This window comes from Odocoileus virginianus, chromosome 2 (genome assembly GCF_023699985.2).
Source record: "Odocoileus virginianus isolate 20LAN1187 ecotype Illinois chromosome 2, Ovbor_1.2, whole genome shotgun sequence".
Lineage (NCBI taxonomy): Eukaryota > Metazoa > Chordata > Mammalia > Artiodactyla > Cervidae > Odocoileus > Odocoileus virginianus.
Genome location: NC_069675.1, coordinates 19,880,202 through 19,899,953, shown reverse-complemented (window position 1 = coordinate 19,899,953; position 19,752 = coordinate 19,880,202). Strand labels below are relative to the sequence as shown.

The 19,752-nt window shown below is 37.9% G+C and overlaps 1 protein-coding gene across 9 annotated transcripts in view; it reads left to right on the top strand.

The window, feature by feature from the left end:
• ATL2 (atlastin GTPase 2) overlaps nucleotides 1–19,752 on the top strand; it is a 69,197-nt gene that overhangs the window by 41,081 nt on the left and 8,364 nt on the right. For all 9 annotated transcript variants that reach the window (XM_070476895.1, XM_070476913.1, XM_070476951.1 and 6 more), the window contains 5 exons: nucleotides 10,930–11,064; nucleotides 11,284–11,388; nucleotides 15,692–15,742; nucleotides 16,039–16,095; nucleotides 17,509–17,601. In XM_070476895.1, coding sequence (XP_070332996.1) covers nucleotides 10,930–11,064; nucleotides 11,284–11,388; nucleotides 15,692–15,742; nucleotides 16,039–16,095; nucleotides 17,509–17,601 — 441 coding nt within the window. The remainder of the gene's footprint in view (nucleotides 1–10,929; nucleotides 11,065–11,283; nucleotides 11,389–15,691; nucleotides 15,743–16,038; nucleotides 16,096–17,508; nucleotides 17,602–19,752) is intronic.

The following is a 19,752-nucleotide window of genomic DNA, read 5'->3' as shown; positions in this document are numbered from 1 at the left end:
CTTAAAAAATTTCTGTTGGGATTTTTTTGACCCGTGTGTTATTTAGAAGTATGTTGTGTAAACTCCTACTATTTATTTTGGGGTTTTCCAGCTTTGTTTACATTATTGGTCTCTAGTTTAATTCATTTGTGGTCTGAGAGCATGCTTTGTATGATCTGTTCTTTAAGGTTTATTTTAAGTTGTGTTTTAAAGCCCAGGGTTCTATTTTTGGGAATGTTCTGTATGAGACTGAGAGGAATGTGTACTCCGTTGTTGGATGAAGGATTCTCTAAGATCAATTAGATCTGCTTGAATGTTGGTGCTGTTCAGTTCAACTGTATCCTTGAAAGTGAAAGTCGCTCAGTTGTGTCTGACTCTGCAACCATGGACTCTATAGTCCATGAAATTCTCCAGGCCAGAATACTGGAGTGGGTAGCCTTTCCCTTCTCCAGGGGATCTTCCCAATGCAGTTATCGAACCCAAGTCTCCCACATAGCAGGTGAATTCTTCACCAGCTGAGCTACAAAGGAAGCCCAAGAATACTGGAGTCGGTAGCCTATCCCTTCTCTAGTGGGTCTTCCCCACCCAGGAATTGAACCAGGGTCTCCTGCATGCAGATGGATTCTTTACCAACTGTACCATCAGGGAACTGATAGTTTGTCTTCTGGATCCGTCAATTACTGATTGAGGGGTGTTGAGTTTGTCTTCTGGATCCGTCAATTACTGATTGAGGGGTGTTGAAGTCTCCCAAGTGTAATAGCAGATTTTCTTGTTTCTCCTTGGAATTCAGTTTTTTCCTCATATATTTTGATGCTTTCTTATTAAGCACATATACATTGAAGATTGTCAAGTTTTTCTGGAGAAATGACTCCTTTTATCATTATGTATTACCACTCTTTATCCTTTTTCCTTGTCTTAAAGTCAGCTCTGTCTGAAATTAGTGTAGCTACTCTAGCTTTTATATGATTAGTGTTCAGTTCAGTTCAGTCACTCAGTCGTGTCTGACTCTTTGCGACCCTATGGGTCACAGCACACCAGGCCTCCCTGTCCATCACAAACTCCCAGAGTTTACTCAAACTCATGCCCATCAAGTTGGTGATGCCATCCAGCCATCTCATCCTCTGTCGTCCCCTTCTCCTCCTGCCCCGAACCCCTCCCAGCATCAGGGTCTTTTCCAATGAGTCAACTCTTCGCATGAGGTAGCCAAAGTATTAGAGTTTCAGCTTCAGCATCAGTCCTTCCAGTGAACACCCAGGACTTACCTCCTTCAGGATGGACTGGTTGGATCTCCTCGCAGTCCAAGGGACTCTCAAGAGTCTTCTCCAACACCACAGTTCAAAAGCATCAATTTTTTGGTGCTCAGCTTTCTTCAAGTCCAACTCTCACATCCATACATGACCACTGGAAAAAAAGCCATAGTCTTGACTAGATGGACCTTTGTTGGCAAAGTAATGTCTCTGCTTTTTAATATGCTCTCTAGGTTGGTCATAACTTTCCTTCCAAGGAGTAAGAGTCTTTTAATTTCATGGCTGCAGTCACCATCTGCAGTGATTTTGGAGCCCCCAAAAATAAAGTCTGACACTGTTTCCACTGTCTCCCCATCTATTTCCCATGCGGTGATGGGACCAGATGCCATGATCTTAGTTTTCTGAATGTTGAGCTTTAAGCCAACTAGCATTGTTTATCTTTCTCCATTCCTTTTCTTTATGTTTAAACTGGATTTTTTTGTGGACAGCGAATAGTTGGATTTATTTTTAATCCAGTGACAGTTTCTTTCATTTAATTGGTTTACTTCAATCATGCATGTCTAAAGTGATTATTGATACTTGTTATATTTGTTGGTTCTTTTTTATTCTCTTTCTGTCTTCTTTAGCTTTGACTATTTTATATGATTCCACATTCTATTCTTGCTTAGTGTATCTATTATATTTATTTAAATATTAAAAAATCTAATTGCCCAGAGTTTGCAATATCCATTTACAACTGATCTAAGTTTGCTTTTAGAATATTACTATACTGCTTTATGGGTAGTATGGGTACCTTATGACAGAGTATTTCCAGTGCCTCCCTGCTATACCTTATGTTTTTAATTTCCTCTCTATATGTACCATAATCACCTAATACATTGTTGCAAGTAGCACTTTGGACACACTGTTGTCTATTAGATGAATTAAGAGAAAGAAGAATAAAAGATTTTCTTGTCTTTCTCTGATATTCTTTTATGTGTATGTCTGAGTTTCCAGCCTGTATTATTTTCTTTTTTTGTGAAGAACTTTTTAACATTTCTTGCAAGGCAGGTGTACTAGTGACAACCTCCTTCATTTTTTATCTAAGGAAGAATTTATTTCTCCTTCACTTTTGTAGGATAACTTCACTGGATACAGAATTTTAGGTTGGTGGCTTTTTTCTTTTAACACTTTACATATTTCATTCCATTTTCTTCCTGTTTGTATGGTTTCAGAGGAGAAGTCCAAAGTGATTCTTATTGTTCCTTGTTCCTTTTTTTTGTCTTTGTTTTTTTGTCTTTGTTTTTGTCTTTGTTTTCTTTTGGGATTTCCTTTTAGTCTTTGTCATTTTTCAGTTAGGCTCTGATATGCCTGGTATAGATCTTTTGGTATTTATCCTGTTTGGTGTTATCTGATTGTCTTAGATCTGTTCTTTAGTATTTGTCATTAATTTTAGAAAATTCTCAGCCATTATTACCGTGAAATTGAAGACACTTGCTCCTTGGAAGAAAAGTTATGACCAATCTAGACAGCATGTTAAAAGGCAGAGATACTACTTTGCTGACAAAGGTCTATCTAGTCAAAGCTATGTTTTTTCCAGTAGTCATGTGTGGATGTGAGTTGGACTATAAAGAAAGCTGAGCACCGAAGAATTGATGCTTTTGAACTGTGGTGTTGGGGACGACTCTTGAGAGTCCCTTGGACTGCATGGAGATCCAGCCAGTCCATCCTAAAGGAAATCAGTCCTGAATATTCATTGGAAGGACTGATGCTGAAGCTGAAACTTCAGTACTTTGGCCACCTGATGTGAAGAACTGATTTATTTGAAAAGACCCTGATGCTGGGAAAGATTGAGGGCAGGAGGAGAAGGGGCTGACAGAGGATGAGATGATTGGATGGCATCACCGACTCAATGGACATGAGTTTGAGCAAGCTCCAGGAGTTGGTGATAGGCAGGGAATCCTGGTGTGCTGCAGTCCATGGGGTGGCAGAGTCAGACAAGACTGAGTGACTGAACTGAATTGATTACTTCTGATGTTTCTTTTATGCCTTTTCCCCTCTTCATATTCCCATTACACCTATTTACTGGTTTAGTCACTCAGTCATGTCTGACTCTTTATGACCCCATGGACTATAGCCCACCAGGCTTCTCTGTCCATGGGCTTTTCCAGGCAAGAATACTGGAGTGGGTTGCCATCTCCTCCTCCAGAAGACCTTCCCCACCCAGGGATCGAACCCATATCACCTGCATTGCAAGCAGATTCTTTACCACTGAGCCACCAGGGAAGCCATACCTATTTATACCTTTTTGCAATTGTCCCACAGTTCTTGAATAGTCTCTTCTGTTATTCTTATTCTTTTTTGTCTATGCATTTCAGTTTGGGAAGTTTCTGTTGATACATGCTTGTGTTCACTGATTCTTTCGCTGATGTGTCCAGTCTGTGGAAAAGTGAAAGTTGCTCAGTTGTGTCCAACTCTTTGTGACCCCAGGGACTATACAGTCCATGGAATTCTCAAGGCCAGAATACTGGAGTGGGTAGCATTTCCCTTCTCCAGCAGGTCTTCCCAGCCCAGGGATTGAACCCAGGTCTCCGCATTGCAAATGGATTCTTTACCAGCTGAGCCACAAGGGAAGCCCAGGTATATTAAAGGTATTCTTTATTTCTATAATAGTATTTTTTCTATCTAGCATCTTCTTTTGATTCTTTCTTAGAGTTTCCATCTCTCTGCTTACATTACTTGTTTTTCAGTTTCCACTTTTTAAAATTAGAGCTTTTATGATATTTACCTTACTTACTTTAAATTTCCTGTCTAATATTTCAAAATATGCATCATACCTGAGTTTGATTCTTATGGTTGCTTTGTCTCACCAGTCTGTTTTTCCTCACCTTTTGACATGGCTTGTACTTATCAGACATGAACTATCAGAAAATAGGAACTGAGAGTTAAGCTTTTACTGTGAAGTTTTATGTTAATCTAGTTCTAGCTCAGAGATTGTTTAATGTTTTCTGCCGCTTTAGATCCCAGAGACTTCAATATTCTCTGCCCCCTCCATTGTCCTTGGGTTTCTCTAAGAACTCCTTAAATAGAATCTGTGTCTTGCTGCTTTGTCAGTTGTAATCCACTGAGTGATGTGGTAATGTGTGCGTGAGGAGAGCTTTATCATTTTATGATTAAATCTCAGTTTTGTAAGTGGACCTGAGTCCCTGGGCTGTGACCTTCAGAAATTTTCTCAGCCTTAACAAATTGTTTTCTCCCTTTACTTGAAACAGGAAGGCTAGAGGGAACTGGAGTTGATGAACTGAACTTTCCAGGGTTAGATAAAGCTCTGATCAGGTAGTTTGCCTTGAAGGGCTGGCCTTTGTTAATAGGGACTGCCGCTCTCAGTGCTTACTTGCCCCTGTGTGTGTTTGAAAATGGTTGCAGGGAATTCCCTGGTCGTCCAGTGGTTAGGGCTCAGTGCTTTCGCTGCCACAGCTCCGGTTCAATCCCTGGTTGAGAAACTCAGATTCCGCAAACCACGTGGCAGGGCCAAAACAAACAGCGAGAACCTCAGGGAACTTCTTGTGGATGAACCTCCCCGGGAGCTCTTAGGTCTCAAGCTAGTTCACCTTTCGCTTCCAGCAGTTTGTCCATATTACTTTAAGAGTTTTTCAGGTTGCTCTAGCATTGTCTGCTTCTGGTAAACTGGCTTTCAACGTGCAGTCCTTTGTATTTGCCTCTCTCCACAGTTCAGTGTGCAGTTTGCCCTGCGACCTTGATTCTCTGATCAAAGAAGGAAAGGTCATTGATTTTCATGTTGAACTTTTTTTCTTGTTGTGAGGCTGATATGCTTTTTTACATTAGGTTTATACATGGGAGCACTGAGACTGGAAGTTCAGTGGAATGCTATAAAATCAGATCTCAACACCAAACATCAATAACTAGAAGTGTTTTCCCTTTCCTGTTCTAGTAGCACTTAAGCACACTTGAAAAATCGTGGTTAAAAAATGCACAACAATTTCCCTTTTTAGTCACTTTTAAGTGTGCAGTTTAGTGGCATTAAGAACGTTCACATTACTGTGCAGTCATCACCACCAGTACACTTCCAGAACTTTTTCATTTTCCCAGACTGAAGCTCTGTGCACAATAAACTCTTTCTTCCCTTTCTTCCAGCCCCTGATAACTGCTTTTCTACTTTCTGTCTCTATGAGTGTAACTACTCTAGATATTTCATGTATGTATAATCATACAATTTTGTTATTTTGTATCTGGCTTATTTTACTAAGCATGTCTTCCAGGTCAAGGTCACCTTTTAACCAGAATCATTAAGAAAAAAAGATTATTTAAATTTATTCTTCTTTAGCATGTAGCTAAGTTGATATAGTTGTCCTTTGTCTGAGCTTGTGACTTAGGTCAGTCATTATGTTATCTCTTTGTCCAGCCCCAAAAGGGAAGAGTTGGATGAGGAGATGGGTAAGATGTAAGACAGTTTTAGAATTGTTTTAAAAGTCTAATGTTTCTTAATTGGCTCTAGGACTTGCAGAGTATTCTTACATATTCAAATGAAAACTCTGAAGTCATGCTTGGTGGTCAGAATGTAAATATTAGCTTATTCTATCATTTGCGAGTTTGGTGTTAATAACCTACCTCCTAAATTAGGTACTAGTTTATACAGATTAAGATTTTTATCTGTTATGTTTTTATGGGGAATGTGTCATAGCTCAGGAGGATCTGTTCTTTCATTGTACAGTTACTTGGATCTTTAATTTCATCCTTCTGTCCATTTTCCTTACAGCTGTGTTGAGTGGTTATGGCTTCTCAATGCATCTTTATCTTCTGGCCTGCCCATTGTTGAAGTTAGGAGACCTGGCTGGACCACCAGCTCAATGTGCAAATTTACCTAGCTTTTGTTTCACTTTGTTGCTAGAGAATGTTATCTTTCCTATGGTCAAATATAAGAATTTGTTTCTTATTGTTTAGAGCAGGTAGGGGTTCTTTATTGTTGATAATTATATTGGCGAGTCTTTTTGGCAAGGATTTCTGTTTATTCACTATAATATTTGACTACATTCAAAGTTCAAGTCTTTTCAGCTGAGATGCCTTTTGCAACTGGGACTTATTCAGTAAGCTTTTTTTTTTTTTAAACTGGAGGATTAAGATAATTTTTGAAAGTTTTAGTTTTTGTCCCTGTATTAATAAATGGTATCAGGTTACTGTTTTTCAAGTTCTTAAGTTTGCTTCTACTCACTTATGACAGCAGATAGTATCTGTTATGAGCGAGGCACCTTCTCGAATTCATGAGCATGCTCCTGAGGGCAGAGATGTTTGTTCTTTTTCACTGCTCTATCCCTTGAACCTAGAACAGTGACTGGCACACAATAGGGGTTAAATAAATATTTGTTGAATGAATATATTAAATTTACCAGTGTTCAGTATGTTAGAGAAATAACAAAACTTCTTAATTTCATGTTTTGAAATGTCAAAACTTAACTGGTTTTAATTAGCTAGGTTCTCTGATTTACCTTTTCTCTCATTCTTTTATTGACTGATCAATTTAGTACTTCTGCTTCATTGACTACGCTAAAGCCTTTTACTGTGTGGATCACAACAAACTCTGGAAAATTCTTAACGAGGTGGGAATACCAGACCACTTTACCTGCCTCCTGAGAAGCCTATGTACAGATCAAGAAACAACAGAACTGGATGTGGAATAATGGACCAGTTCAAAATTAGGGAAGGAATATGTCAAGGCTGTATATTGTCACCCTGCTTATTTAACTTCTACTCAGAGTGCAGCATACGAAATGCCAGGCTGAAGGAAGCACAAGCTGGAGTCAAGATTGCCGGGAGAAATATCAACAACTTCAGATGTGCAGGTGATATCACTCTAATGGCAGAAAGCTAAGAGGAGCTAAAGAGCCTCTTGATGAGGGTGAAAGAGAAGAGTTAAAAAGCTGGCTTAAAACTCAACATTCAAAAAAGTAAACCATGGTATCCAGTCCCATCACTTCATGGCAAATAGATGGGGGAAAAGTGGAAATATTGACAGACTTTATTTCCTTGGGCTCCAAAATCACTGCAGGTGGTAATTGCAGCCAAGAAATTAAAACATGCATGCTCTTTGGAAGGAAAGCTATGACAAACCTAGATAGCGTTTTAAAAAACAGAGACATCACTTTGTCGACAAAGGTCCATATGGTCAAAGTTGTGGTGGCTCAAACGGTAAAGGAACTGCCGGCAGGGATCAACCCAGGTTTGATCCCCGGGTTGGGAAGATACCCTGGAGGGGAAATGGTAACCCACTACAGTATTCTTGCCTGGAGAATTACATGGACAGAGGAGCCTAGCAGCTACAGTCCATGGGATCACAAAAGAGTCGGACACGACTAACACACACATGATTTTTCCAGTAGTCATGTATATGTGAATTGGGCCATAAAGAAGGCTGAGCGCCGAAGAATTGATGCTTTCAAACTGTGGTGATGGAGAAGACTCTTGAGAGTCCCTTAAAGAGCAAGGAGTCAAACCAGTTAATCCTAAAGGAGATCAACCCTGAACGTTCATTGAAGGACTGATGGTGAAGCTGGAGCTCCAGTACTTTGGCCATCTGATGTGAAGAGCTGACTCATTGGAAGAGACTCTGATGCTGGGAAAGACTGAGGCAGGAGGAGAAGTGGGCAACAGAGGATGAGATGGTTGAAAGGCATCACCAGCCCAATGACATGAGTTTGAGCAAAGTCCAGGAGATTAGTGACAGACAGGAAAACCTGATAACGCTGTAGTGGATGGGTTCACAAAGAGTTGGGCCGACTTAGTGACAATAGCAATTTAGTAAACGTTTTCATTACAGGGTAAACTAAGAAGAGATATAGTTAGTACATGTTTTTTTAGTGAGACACCAATTCTTTTTAAAGTTTCTTTTGGAGATAGGTTAACAAGCATCTTACTTAGCCTATGATTTCAGTCATCTATACTTTTTAAAACTTAGTTGTACTCTCTTATTCCTGTATTGTTTCTAGTAGTGATTGAAAGGATTTTATTTCTTCCACCTCTCTTACCCATGTGCAAAAGGGAACATGTTGAAACTTAATAATTTAAAAAATTTAATGTATTTATTGAGCAAATATTTTGAGTGCCTACTGCAAACCAGGCACTATTCTATGTCTGGGAATACTATCCTGTGTTTTGAGAGGAAAGAAAATGACAAAACTTTTTTTCTTCATGGAACTTAAATTCTCATAGAAGAGATAGGGAAAAAATTTAAGTAATTAAGTAAAAATTAAGTAATATGTAGAATTAAAGTAGATTTCTCTAATAGGATAGATTCTTTTAAATTACTTGTATAGGTTAAACATCACTTTGACATTGTTGGGGAATGAGATACTATGTGTGAGAGCCCTGAATAAGGAAGGCACAGTTTTGTAAATCAGATGGAGTTTATGGCCTGTGCTCTAAATACTTACACAAGAACTGCAGTGCAAAGCCATTTAAAGGGAACCACCTGAAGTGTCAGTAATATGCTTTAAGAGTTCAGAAAAGTTGGAGTTTCTTTTCTTGACCACCCGCTCAGTCTAAGCTGACAGCAGATGGAACAAAGATATAGAGATGCTAAGCAACCTATGTATTTGGGAATATTGGCCTTTTTTGTTGTGGGACAAACTAGAACAGGTGTGTGTGTTGGGGGGACTTTAGGAGCAGAGATAGGGAATGTAAATAAAGGTGGATTTTATACAACCGGTCTCCAGATAGTCCTGTAAAGAAGTGGGGAGCACAGATGGCTTTTTAGCGGGATCATGGCATGATTTTAGATTTCTTGTTGAGAACATTAAGTGACAGTTGGGAAGGATGGGTTGGAGGTATAACAGGGAGGTTCAGGGTGATTTGGAGCGTCTAAAAAGTATAGTCAGCACAAGACCACAGTTGGGCTTATCTCGGGCGTACTGTCAGGAGAAGGCAATGGCACCCCACTCCAATACTCTTCCTGTAGAATCCCATGGGTGGAGGAGCCTGGTGGGCTGCAGTCCATGGGGTCGCGAAGAGTCAGACACGACTGAGAGACTTCACTTTCATGCATTGAAGAAGGAAATGGCAACCGACTCCAGTGTTCGTGCCTGGAGAATCCCAGGGACAGTGGAGCCTGCTGGGCTGCTGTCTATGGGGTCGCACAGAGTCGGACACGACTGACAAGACTTAGCAGCAGCAGCCGCAGAGTATGCTGTTAATCCTCTGATCCCTGTGAAGGGTGCTTCTTGAAGCACAAGTCTGTAGTATATAGTATTAATAGAGTTGTACCATGTATCAGCCTTGTGACCAACAGAGGATAAGGGTCTTAAGTTGAAGATACTGAAAGTGAAGAAGAGGGTCCAAGAGAATTTTGTAAGTGATAGGATTGGTAACCTACTGGGGTTGGAGTTTTGTGGAATAATAATTATAGATGGTTTGTGTTTTACCATCTGAGCTACCAGGGAAGCCCACTGATGTTTAAGATTGATCTTCACATTAAGTAGTGATAATTTGGGCAGCACTTTTTTCTCCCACCTTTTCCTCATTAAGGCTACCTTACACATCTTTCTCCACCCCTAATTGGAGCTTTGTTATCTATTTTGGACTATATAGAATTATTATATATTATTATATATATTATATATAGTATATATATTATATATTACTATATATTAGAATTATTTCTGAAACAAAGGAATTTTTCCTGTGAGGTGAGGTACTTTGAGAAAAGGGTATATGGGCTTTAAATATACTTAAAGTAGAGGGCTCTTAATATGTGTCAAAATTAACTCATTTATTATATTCCATATTTAATTTTCTAGATAAATTAGCTTATGGTATATTAAATTTCATATAATTTTATAATATCACAGCAGTTTAGTCCTGTAATGTATGTGCTAAAACATTTTGTTATAGAAAAGTTTAAACATACCCCAAAATAGTAGAGTATAACAAACCCCAGTGTACCCACCAACATTTTCCTGGTCTTGTTTCATCTGTTTTCCTCTCTGCCCTTTTACTTATTTGTTTATTTTAACTAGATAAGACTTTATTATTATTATTACAACTTCACAGCCATTATTACATCACACAGTCATCTTTATCCCAACTTAGCACCATCTAATACAATACCCAGTCTGGATTCAGATTTCCCTTTTTGTTTTGAAAAAGACTTACAGTTGGATTGTTTGAATCAGATTTTATACAAGTCTTGTAGTTATTTTTAAAGTTGATGTTTTTTAAAGAGAAAATTAAGGCAGTGTGAAAACATTTTAGTAGAAGCTATTCTAAGAGAGCAGTGCTGTTTTGACAGTCATTCTGTCTGGAACTTAGTTTTGTAGAAGGAGGTGTCAAAATAGCTGGTATTCTTATGATTTTGAACATAGGAAGTCTTTCCAAAGTGGGAAAAGTGGGTGTGACCCCACTTATCTAGAAGCCTAGAGTGAAAATGCAAGCAGATTTGAGAAGGTTCAGGTTTGGAGGAAGACCACGTCTCTGTGAGGGATGTGGGATTTGGGACTGTTTTTGTAACTGCTTGTGTAATGTTACAGTATATTTTATCTCCCTGGATATATTGTCCTTATCTATAAAATAAGGAGTGGATGATTTCTTTTTTTCCTCAAATTTTTATCGAAGTGTAGTTGCTTTACAATGTTGTGAAGAATGGGTGACTTCCTACATTCCTTTAGAGTTCTTATTTTTATGTGTTTTATTTTATATTTATGCTTGATTTCAACAGGATTCTCAGAGTTGGATTGGTGGAAACAATGAACCATTGACTGGCTTTACATGGCGAGGTGGTTGTGAAAGAGAAACTACAGGCATACAAGTCTGGAATGAAGTATTTGTGATCGAGAGACCTAATGGAACAAAAGTAAAATTCTTTTTATAGTTTTTTCTTCCATATTTCTTGAGCAAAACAACACAGAACTCTTATTATTTGATAACTTAAACGTGGATTATGTCAAAATGTGTGAGATATGTACTTTTCTTGACTTAATTACTGATTTTTATAGTAACCATTTTATATTTGACTTTTATAAATCACTGTTGGTGAGTTTTTACTTAGTATTTCAAACTTTTAAATTCCTAGGTGGCTGTGCTGCTAATGGATACCCAGGGTGCCTTTGATAGCCAGTCAACCATCAAGGATTGTGCCACAGTGTTTGCTCTGAGCACTATGACTAGTTCGGTTCAGGTGAGACACAGGGATGCTCCAGCATGATCAGTTCACATAACTCTAATACCTTTGCTCTTCCTCAGAATGCCATTTGATTGAAGAAAAGAAGGATTAAAATTAGAGACACTGTTTACATTTCTTATTGCTCACTTATGTTTCTGTGCTTGCTGTCCTGGCTTACAATTTGAGATTTCGTACTTTTAAGTGCTTACCAGGGAAGCAGTGAACTGATAGCCATTGCCTTTGGTTTTTTGTTGTAGCATCAATGCTTTTTTTTTTTTTAAAGAATATATATTATTGTATGTTATGCTTAATTGAATTCAAGGATATGCAGTTGATACTGTGGCTGCCAGATATAGTAAAATGTAGAGTATATTTTTATTTTTTGGCTAAATCAACCAAACAGCAAAACCAAGTAATTAGTTTTCTACTCAATGTGCGTGGCAACTAGTACTTGATTATTTGAATGAATGGAGGTGGAGGCATAATAATTAATTTATATTTAATTTAGGAAACCTAAGTGATGTTTATATAATCTAGGATAGCACCTGTTTCACTTAGAAAGGAGTAAAATTCTTTTATTTTTTTCACTTATGCTATACCCTAGTTATGTTTGGTGTTGTGTCAAGTTCTAGTCTCTTTGAACTAGGCCATCTTTTTCCTGTATAATTTAGACTGATTGGACGGAATTAAACCACCACAGGTCATTTTGTATTTTTTTACTTTGCCTTTTATGAACTTATCTGTGGTTGATACTTCTATGGCTGAAAAAAGAATTACTGAAGTATGGTGGTTAGGTCCAGCTGGTGATGATGTTTCAAGATACATATTTGCAAATATTTTAAAAAGTATGTGCTTCTCCTGAGATAAGAAATATTTCTTACTGATGACAAATTATAGACGATACTGTCACAGTGTCTTGGTTTTTGTGCTTTCCATTAGCATCTGGAATGTATGACTAGTCTCGGTTAAAGTTCCTTTCTCCTTCCTTAGTTCAAAGTATCTAGCTGTCTGTGGAAACAACTTTTGGATATTATTTTGAGATAAAAGAGAAGGGGCTTCTTTTTATTATAGGGATGGAGATATCTGTCTCTACAAACTAAATGATGTTATTTGGGGCCCTCAGAATCTCTCTTTTCCAATTTGTTCTACTTTTTTTTCCTCTGATCTTACAGGTGGCACAAGTGCCATTTTCCTGAGGCAACCAGAAGCCACATCTTTATGTTTGTATTATCACATTATAGCCCTTCAGATTAGCTGACTCTCTGGCTTGCTTTAAATTATAAGCTCTCTGTCCTAAAACTTAACACCGTGGTGTTCTGTTGTTTGTTTAACTTTATGATAGTGAGAGGCCTAATTTTGGACAACTTAAAGCCACTTTCTTATTGTAAAATGAGAATTCTTACTATGCTTAATTGTCTCACAATGTGCTTTTGGGTACAGTCAGAAATGAAATCCAAATGCGATAATGCATAACAAAGCACTTTGTAAACTAAATAATCAAAAAGATTAATTTTTTGTTGTTTTTAAGGCCACGCTGACCAGCATGTGGGATCTTAGTTCCCTAACCAGGGATCGAACCCATTCCCCCTACCTTGGGAGCACAGAGTCTTAATCACTGAACTTGCAGGGAAGTCCCTGAAATTGTTTTTTATTACTGCTTCTTTCCTGATTCTTGAGGCCAGATTTCTATCGTTCCTTATTACATAAGTTATATGCTTGATAGGCTAATGACAGATTGATCCCTTTGTCGTTTATTTTTTAAAAAAATAATTGTTGAGCATCTTGTTAAATATAGTGTGGTATGCTAAGTACAGCATAGTATACTAAGTACTAATGATGTACAGTAAACAGATCTTTTCTCTTTGCTGTTTATAACCTGGCCCTGACAATGAAAGGATCTGGGCCTATTTTCTAAATGCCAAGGCCCATATCAGTGAGAATAGGTTGGTTATGCTCTCAGTTTTTAAGTTTAAATAGAGTTTAATCACCTCAATCATTAATTCCTTTTTAAATACCTGTTTGGAATTAGCTGAGAAAACCATTTTAAGTTTGTTGGCTTATAGTGGCTGTTTATTTTCGTGACCTCCAAGTGATTAAGTTGGATCGTCAGTTTCTTGCGGTTAGAATAGATTGTTCTATATTTGGAGTAACCCTATTTTCTTAGATATGTTATTTCTTAGCAGAGGCTGCAACTATGGACACCTACTACTTTTCTCCTTTGGTGGCCTAGGTGATCTCTTAAAAGATCTGATTCAGAAGGACTGGACCTAGTGAATCTTCTCTCCAGTTTCTCTTTCTTGCGAGTACTTGAGTGAGTGATAATCACTCAGTTGTGTCTGACCCTTTGTGACCCCATGGTCTGTAGCCTGCCAGGTTCCTCTGTCCATGGAATTCTCCAGGCAAGAATACTGGAGAGGGTTGCCATTTCCTTCTCCAAATGCCCTTCATGCCCCTCTCACAAAAAGGAGCAATCCCTAATGATGGAATTTTGGGGCACTGGGGTGCTGCCTGCATCCACTCAGAAGCCTGCATGGTGGGTAGGTGGTCAAGTCTGACTGTTCATTCTCTTCTCTAAGCACAGCTCCAGTCCCAAGATACATCCCTTTAATTCCCACTGGCCAGTGGCACTTTCCAGAATTTTCACAAAGCCTCTAAAATTCTGCATGGATGAGGTACTTGCTGCTCCATTCTAGGGTTTAATGGTTTCAGAAGGTACCCTGAGTGAGGCTCCACAGATATTAGGTCTCAAACCCAGTTCTTCTCAGCCTTCTCCTGCCTCCACCCAAACCGTTCCACTTCCAGAATGCCAGGTCACATTGGTCCATCTCTCAATGGACTGCTGAACGCGCCTTCCCCAGACTTGGGGACTGAGGAGAGAAAAGGGGTCAGGAGCCATGAGTTCTCCATGTTTTTCAGCAAACAGAATTCTGGACCCAAACTGGACCCAAAGGATCTCAGTTTTACCCATGGACAATGCAAAGTTAGGGTCAGATGCTCCTTCAGTGCTCCTTCTAGTTCTAAAATTTTGTTTTTGATAACTGCATTTTTCACATTCCTTCAAAAATATGTGCAAAAACATTAGTAATTTTCAAATAAAGAAGCTATAAAAATGTATATCATAATTCTTTTGAAAAGCTACTTTTCAAATATAATCAATTAGTATTTAAATTTTTTTAGATTTTTTTCAATATAATGGGGTTTCTTTCAAACAGGCAAAAAAAATCCAACCAAAGACACATACTTCAGAAATTATAAGACCTTCCCTGGTGGCTCATATGGTAAAGAATCTGCCTGCAGTGCAGGAGATTCGGATTCAATCCCTGAGTTAAGAAGATCCCCTGGAGAGGACATGGCCATCCACTCTAGTATTCTTGCCTGGAGAATCCCATGAACAGAAGAGCCTGGCAGCTTCAGTCCATAAGATCACACAGAATTGGACACGACTGAAGTGGCTTAGCATACAAGAAATTATATGTCATTGTATTCAGTTTGAAAACTTAGCCTATTTTACCTAACTTACCATCAGCAGCTCTGGTCTGTGTGGCTTGGAAAGCCTCCTAAAAATTTGTGAAAAGGGCAAGAGTGCCACCTACTGGGGTGTGTGTGTGTGTGTGTGTGTGTGTGTGTGTGTGAGTGAAAGCCTCCTAAAAATTTGTGAAAAGGGCAAGAGTGCCACCTACTGGGGTGTGTGTGTGTGTGTGTGTGTGTGTGTGTGCGCGCGCGTGTGTGTGCGCGCGCGTGCGTGCGTGCCACCTACTGGTGTGTGTGTGTGTGTGTTTTTAAACAGCTGCTGCAGACTGAGTTTGCTTAAGTAAAAAGATAATCATATTAGAGTCAGTGGTAGCTGAGGCACCCATGAGTAACTATAAACTCTATATTGTGAATGCTCCAAGGGGGAGTTTGATCTTTGTAGAACTATGCCCTTCACATTCATTGACTTAGAAAAATAGTTGGGGAAACCCTATACTTAAAAAAAAATCATGCTGTAACATTAAAGAAACTTACTACATAAGTGTAAGTATGTAAACATACAACATAAGTGTAAGTATACTACATATACTTAAAAAAAAATGTCTGCTGCTTTCTTGGCCCCATATGCATGTATTCATGATTTTTACATAGTTTACCACTACTGCTCCCCCCTTAATGTTTTATAGTTAGGGAAAAAGAAATCCTTTTCATGGACCACCAGTTAAGATAATGACTGAGTCATTCATATGTGTTCAGGTATAAAATAGCCTTCATTTCCATAAGTAAAGTTATACACAGCTGGGTATTAAAACTAAAGCCTAATGAAAACCAAATTCTGTTTTAACAGGTATATAATTTGTCTCAAAATATTCAGGAAGATGATCTTCAACACTTGCAAGTATGTATGTCTCAAAGAATGTGTGCCAAAGTATTGAAAATTTAATTCCTACTTTATTGTTACTTTACACCAAGAATCTATAATATTGTAAGAAGATTGACTATTATATGATTTTAAACAGATATATGATTTAACTAAAATAAATTTTAATGTATACTTGGTCTTAAAAAATTAAATACTTGGCTTTCAAGTGATTTTAAAGGCCCTGACATCTAGTGGTCTGATATAGAACAGCTTTACAGATGTCTTCTTTCAACGTCTTTGGGGGCATTATTTTAAATAATTTGATTTGATAGTTATTTACAGAATACGGCAGACTTGCAATGGAAGAAATCTACCAGAAACCATTTCAGGTAAATTAAGTATTTTATCATTAAAAGAAATTAATCTGTGAAAAACTGTCATCTTGTATATCTGAAGACATAAGGACATTATGTCAAACTCATTTTTAGCAACAGATCCAGCAGAATTGAAACTAATTTATGGTAGAGTCATCACCAACTTAACAGTAGCAATTTACAAGATAGGAAATAGAAAATGATTATAGATTGATTCTTAGAATTTTTAAAGAAGTTAATAACATTTCTCTTAATTAGGTGTTAATTCCCAGACTTGAGATAGTCATGTAAACTTCTTGTATACATCATAAACTACTGCAACATATTATTGGTTGTGTGTGTGTGGTGGGCGGGGGGTAGTATATTACAAGTTGAAATTAGACCTGTTACTGTTCATTTTTGATTCATAGAAAAGCTTCAGAATTTATTATGTCTCTCTCCCATGTTTTTTCATTACCTTTAAATGTTAGGTGCAGAATATTAAGTCAGAAATTAATTTGGGTGGAGTTATTTGAGAAGCATATGCTCTGCTTGCTTCTTGGAGTCTTAAAAAAAAAAACAAAGCTAATTTAAATTAAAAAAAAAAAAGCTAATTTCAGATAGTTTGAGTTGACATAGTTTTGCTTGGTTAGTTGTGTCACAGTAGGTGAGAGTGACTCCATCCTGTTTGCTCATCGGTGTGAAGTCTTCCCTTATACGAGAGCATCCCTGGTGGTTCTTAGTGGTTTACACTGATTCAGTCTCAGTCTTGTCTGGCTCAAGTGATCACTTTTATGAAATATTTGGACAGGTTACGGTGTCATTTTTTGTATATTATAAAATGTACTCTATTTGGCCTATATCTGTTTTTTCTGAACTGGGGTAATTTTGCCACCCAGAGGGCATTTGCTGATATTTGTAGACTTTTTAGGTTGTCACAGTTTTGGGGAGGAAGTTAATACCATTGGTATCTAGTTTTAGAGACCAGACGTGCTGTTCAACATCCTGTAATACATAGGACAAGTGTGCACAGCTAAGAATTATCTGACCCAAAGCATCAGTAATGCTGAGTTGAGGAACCTAAGCATGTAAGAATAAAGAATTCTGTGAATTATTTGGTCTTCTAATAATACAATCTTGGCTTACAATTATGATCTGTATACCCTGATAGGTCTTTTGTTTCTTAAAAATTGCTGTGTTATTGCTTGTGGTGACCATATATACAGTAAGTTTCTCAAGTGGATGTAGGTTCTTGGTGTAAGAGTTGGGAGTGTTACTGGTTTATGTAGTAGGCTCTTGATATAACTGTGAGTAGTGGTAAACCATTTGGTTGCTCTAACTTTTGATAAGGATTGTTTCTGGGGAGTAAGGGACACTTCAGTTGTTAAGGTAGTAATTTTTGGTAAAATTTTATAAGAAAGGGTTCTATGTTTCTCCTTTTTTCTGTAGACATTAATGTTTTTGATTCGAGACTGGAGTTATCCTTATGAGCATTCATATGGTTTGGAAGGTGGCAAACAATTCCTTGAAAAGAGATTGCAGGTAAGTCCCTATTTCTGAGAGAGGAGAGCATAAGCACCAAGTCAGGTGAAGGAGTGGGCTGCCTGGACTGCTGCTTAGATCACCAATGTCTAAGTATCATTGGGACAAATCGAGTATCCCTGGTTAACCTAGGTAACCCCATACATAATTGATGAGATGTAAATTGGTAGCACTTCTGCAAAAGAGGACAGTAGCAATGCCCTTGAATAGAAATTAAGGAACAGATATTCCTCTCCAGAGATGTATTGAAGGAACATTTCAATAAATCAATATTCACAGGATAAGAGTTTGAAGTAGACTAACCTTTTGATTTCTTCAGATTGCATGCATGTCTCTTTCTGGCCCAGCTGAACATTTGAGACAGGCTGGATAATCTAGTGTGCACGCATTGAACACATGGATGTGAGGCTTTCTTTTCAAGGAATGTTGTCTCATAGAGTGGCAGCATATAGAGAGCTAGAAAAGGGATCTTAAACATTTTATCTAGTATAGCATTTATACACACACACACCTTAAAACTGGGACCCAGAAAAGTGACTTGCCTTTGGTCATTTAACACATTATTGGTAACTGTAATTGGACCCAAATATCCAGACTCCTGTTCTGACCCATGCAAAATGCCACACCAAGGCAGTGCTGGAAAATAAACTCACCACCATGATCCTTTATTCCTAGAGGTATCCTGTGGAAACCCTCAGGTCAAATACTACCCACCAGTGACATCCACAGAAGATATATAAAAATCCCTTTATTCATAAATAGAGGTTTCTTTCTTTGGGGTAATAAACTTTTGTTTGTTCCCCGTGGAAGGATGCATTTAGTTTTGCAACCATATTCAAAGACTGAGGATATAATATAATTTTTCTTAATCCTAGACTGAGATTAAAACCAAATCCTTATTCTTTTTTTTTCCATTTATTTTTATTAGTTGGAGGCTAATTACTTTACCAAATCCTTATTCTTAGATCATAAGAAAGGCATTTCGAGACTGTCAAGGATTTTCATTCATCTTTGGTTTGTTTGGAAGAAATTAACACGAAGTACTTTAGGCATACTAACTAAATTCAGAATTATGGACTTCAAAGACAAAGGGTTTTTTAAATACATTATTAAAGTGATACAGAAAAGTTCACAGACCATAAGTATGCATGCACCTTGATGAATTTGTGCAAGTTGAACATAGCCATATAATGACCTAGAAGCACCCACCTCTGTCTACTAACTCCCCCTGGTCCCCAAACCCTTCATTGCTGTTCAGACCTTCAAGAGGCTTTGTTTTTAGACTTTTAATGAAAGGAATCACATGCACAGTATGTATTCTTTAGTGTCCAGTTTCTTTTGCCCAGTATTACATTTCTGAGTTTAGTTCATATTGTTGCATGTGGTTTAGTTCACTTATTCTTATTGATATGCAGTATTCCATTGTAAGAATAATAATAGTTTTTCCATTCTACTGTCAGTGGAGATTTGGGTAGTTTCCAGGTTTTGTTGATTACTGATAGTACATGTATTTTAGAATGATTTTTGAGACGAGTTTAGGAGGGAGTATGTGAATTATATTGGGATAAGTAGTTATTAAAAATCTAACTTTAGTATATTCTTCCAGAAAATACATAGCAGTTTCTCTTTTGCAAAAAACTGATGACTAGCATATGTCATAAACAATCATTTGGAATGAGTGCACTAATCTTACGGTTCTTTGGAATTTTTAAAGTTCTTTAGACTGCACTGGTGATTTTCACCTTATCTGTTGTTTTGCCCAAGGACTGACCTTATTATTGTAGGCAGATTACTACTTTGTTTTTTTCTTTGCCATTATAAGTACTTTAAAGACAGGTTTATAAATCACAGTCACACCTGTTGTTCTGGTGTTAGATGTTTTTATTTATTCATATCCTTGGTAGCTAATGGGCTTCCCTTGTGAATCAGCTGGTGAAGAATCCGCCTGCAATGCGGGAGACATGGGTGATTCCTGGGTTGGGAAGGTGCCCTGGAGAAGGGAAAGGCTACCCACTCCAATATTCTGTCTAGAGAATTCCATGGACTGTATAATCCATGGGGTCGCAGAGTCAGACTCGACTGAGGACTTTCACTTTCACTTTAATAGCTAACAGGAGAAAAAAGAAACCTCTTGGTTTAGGAGAGGAGGTG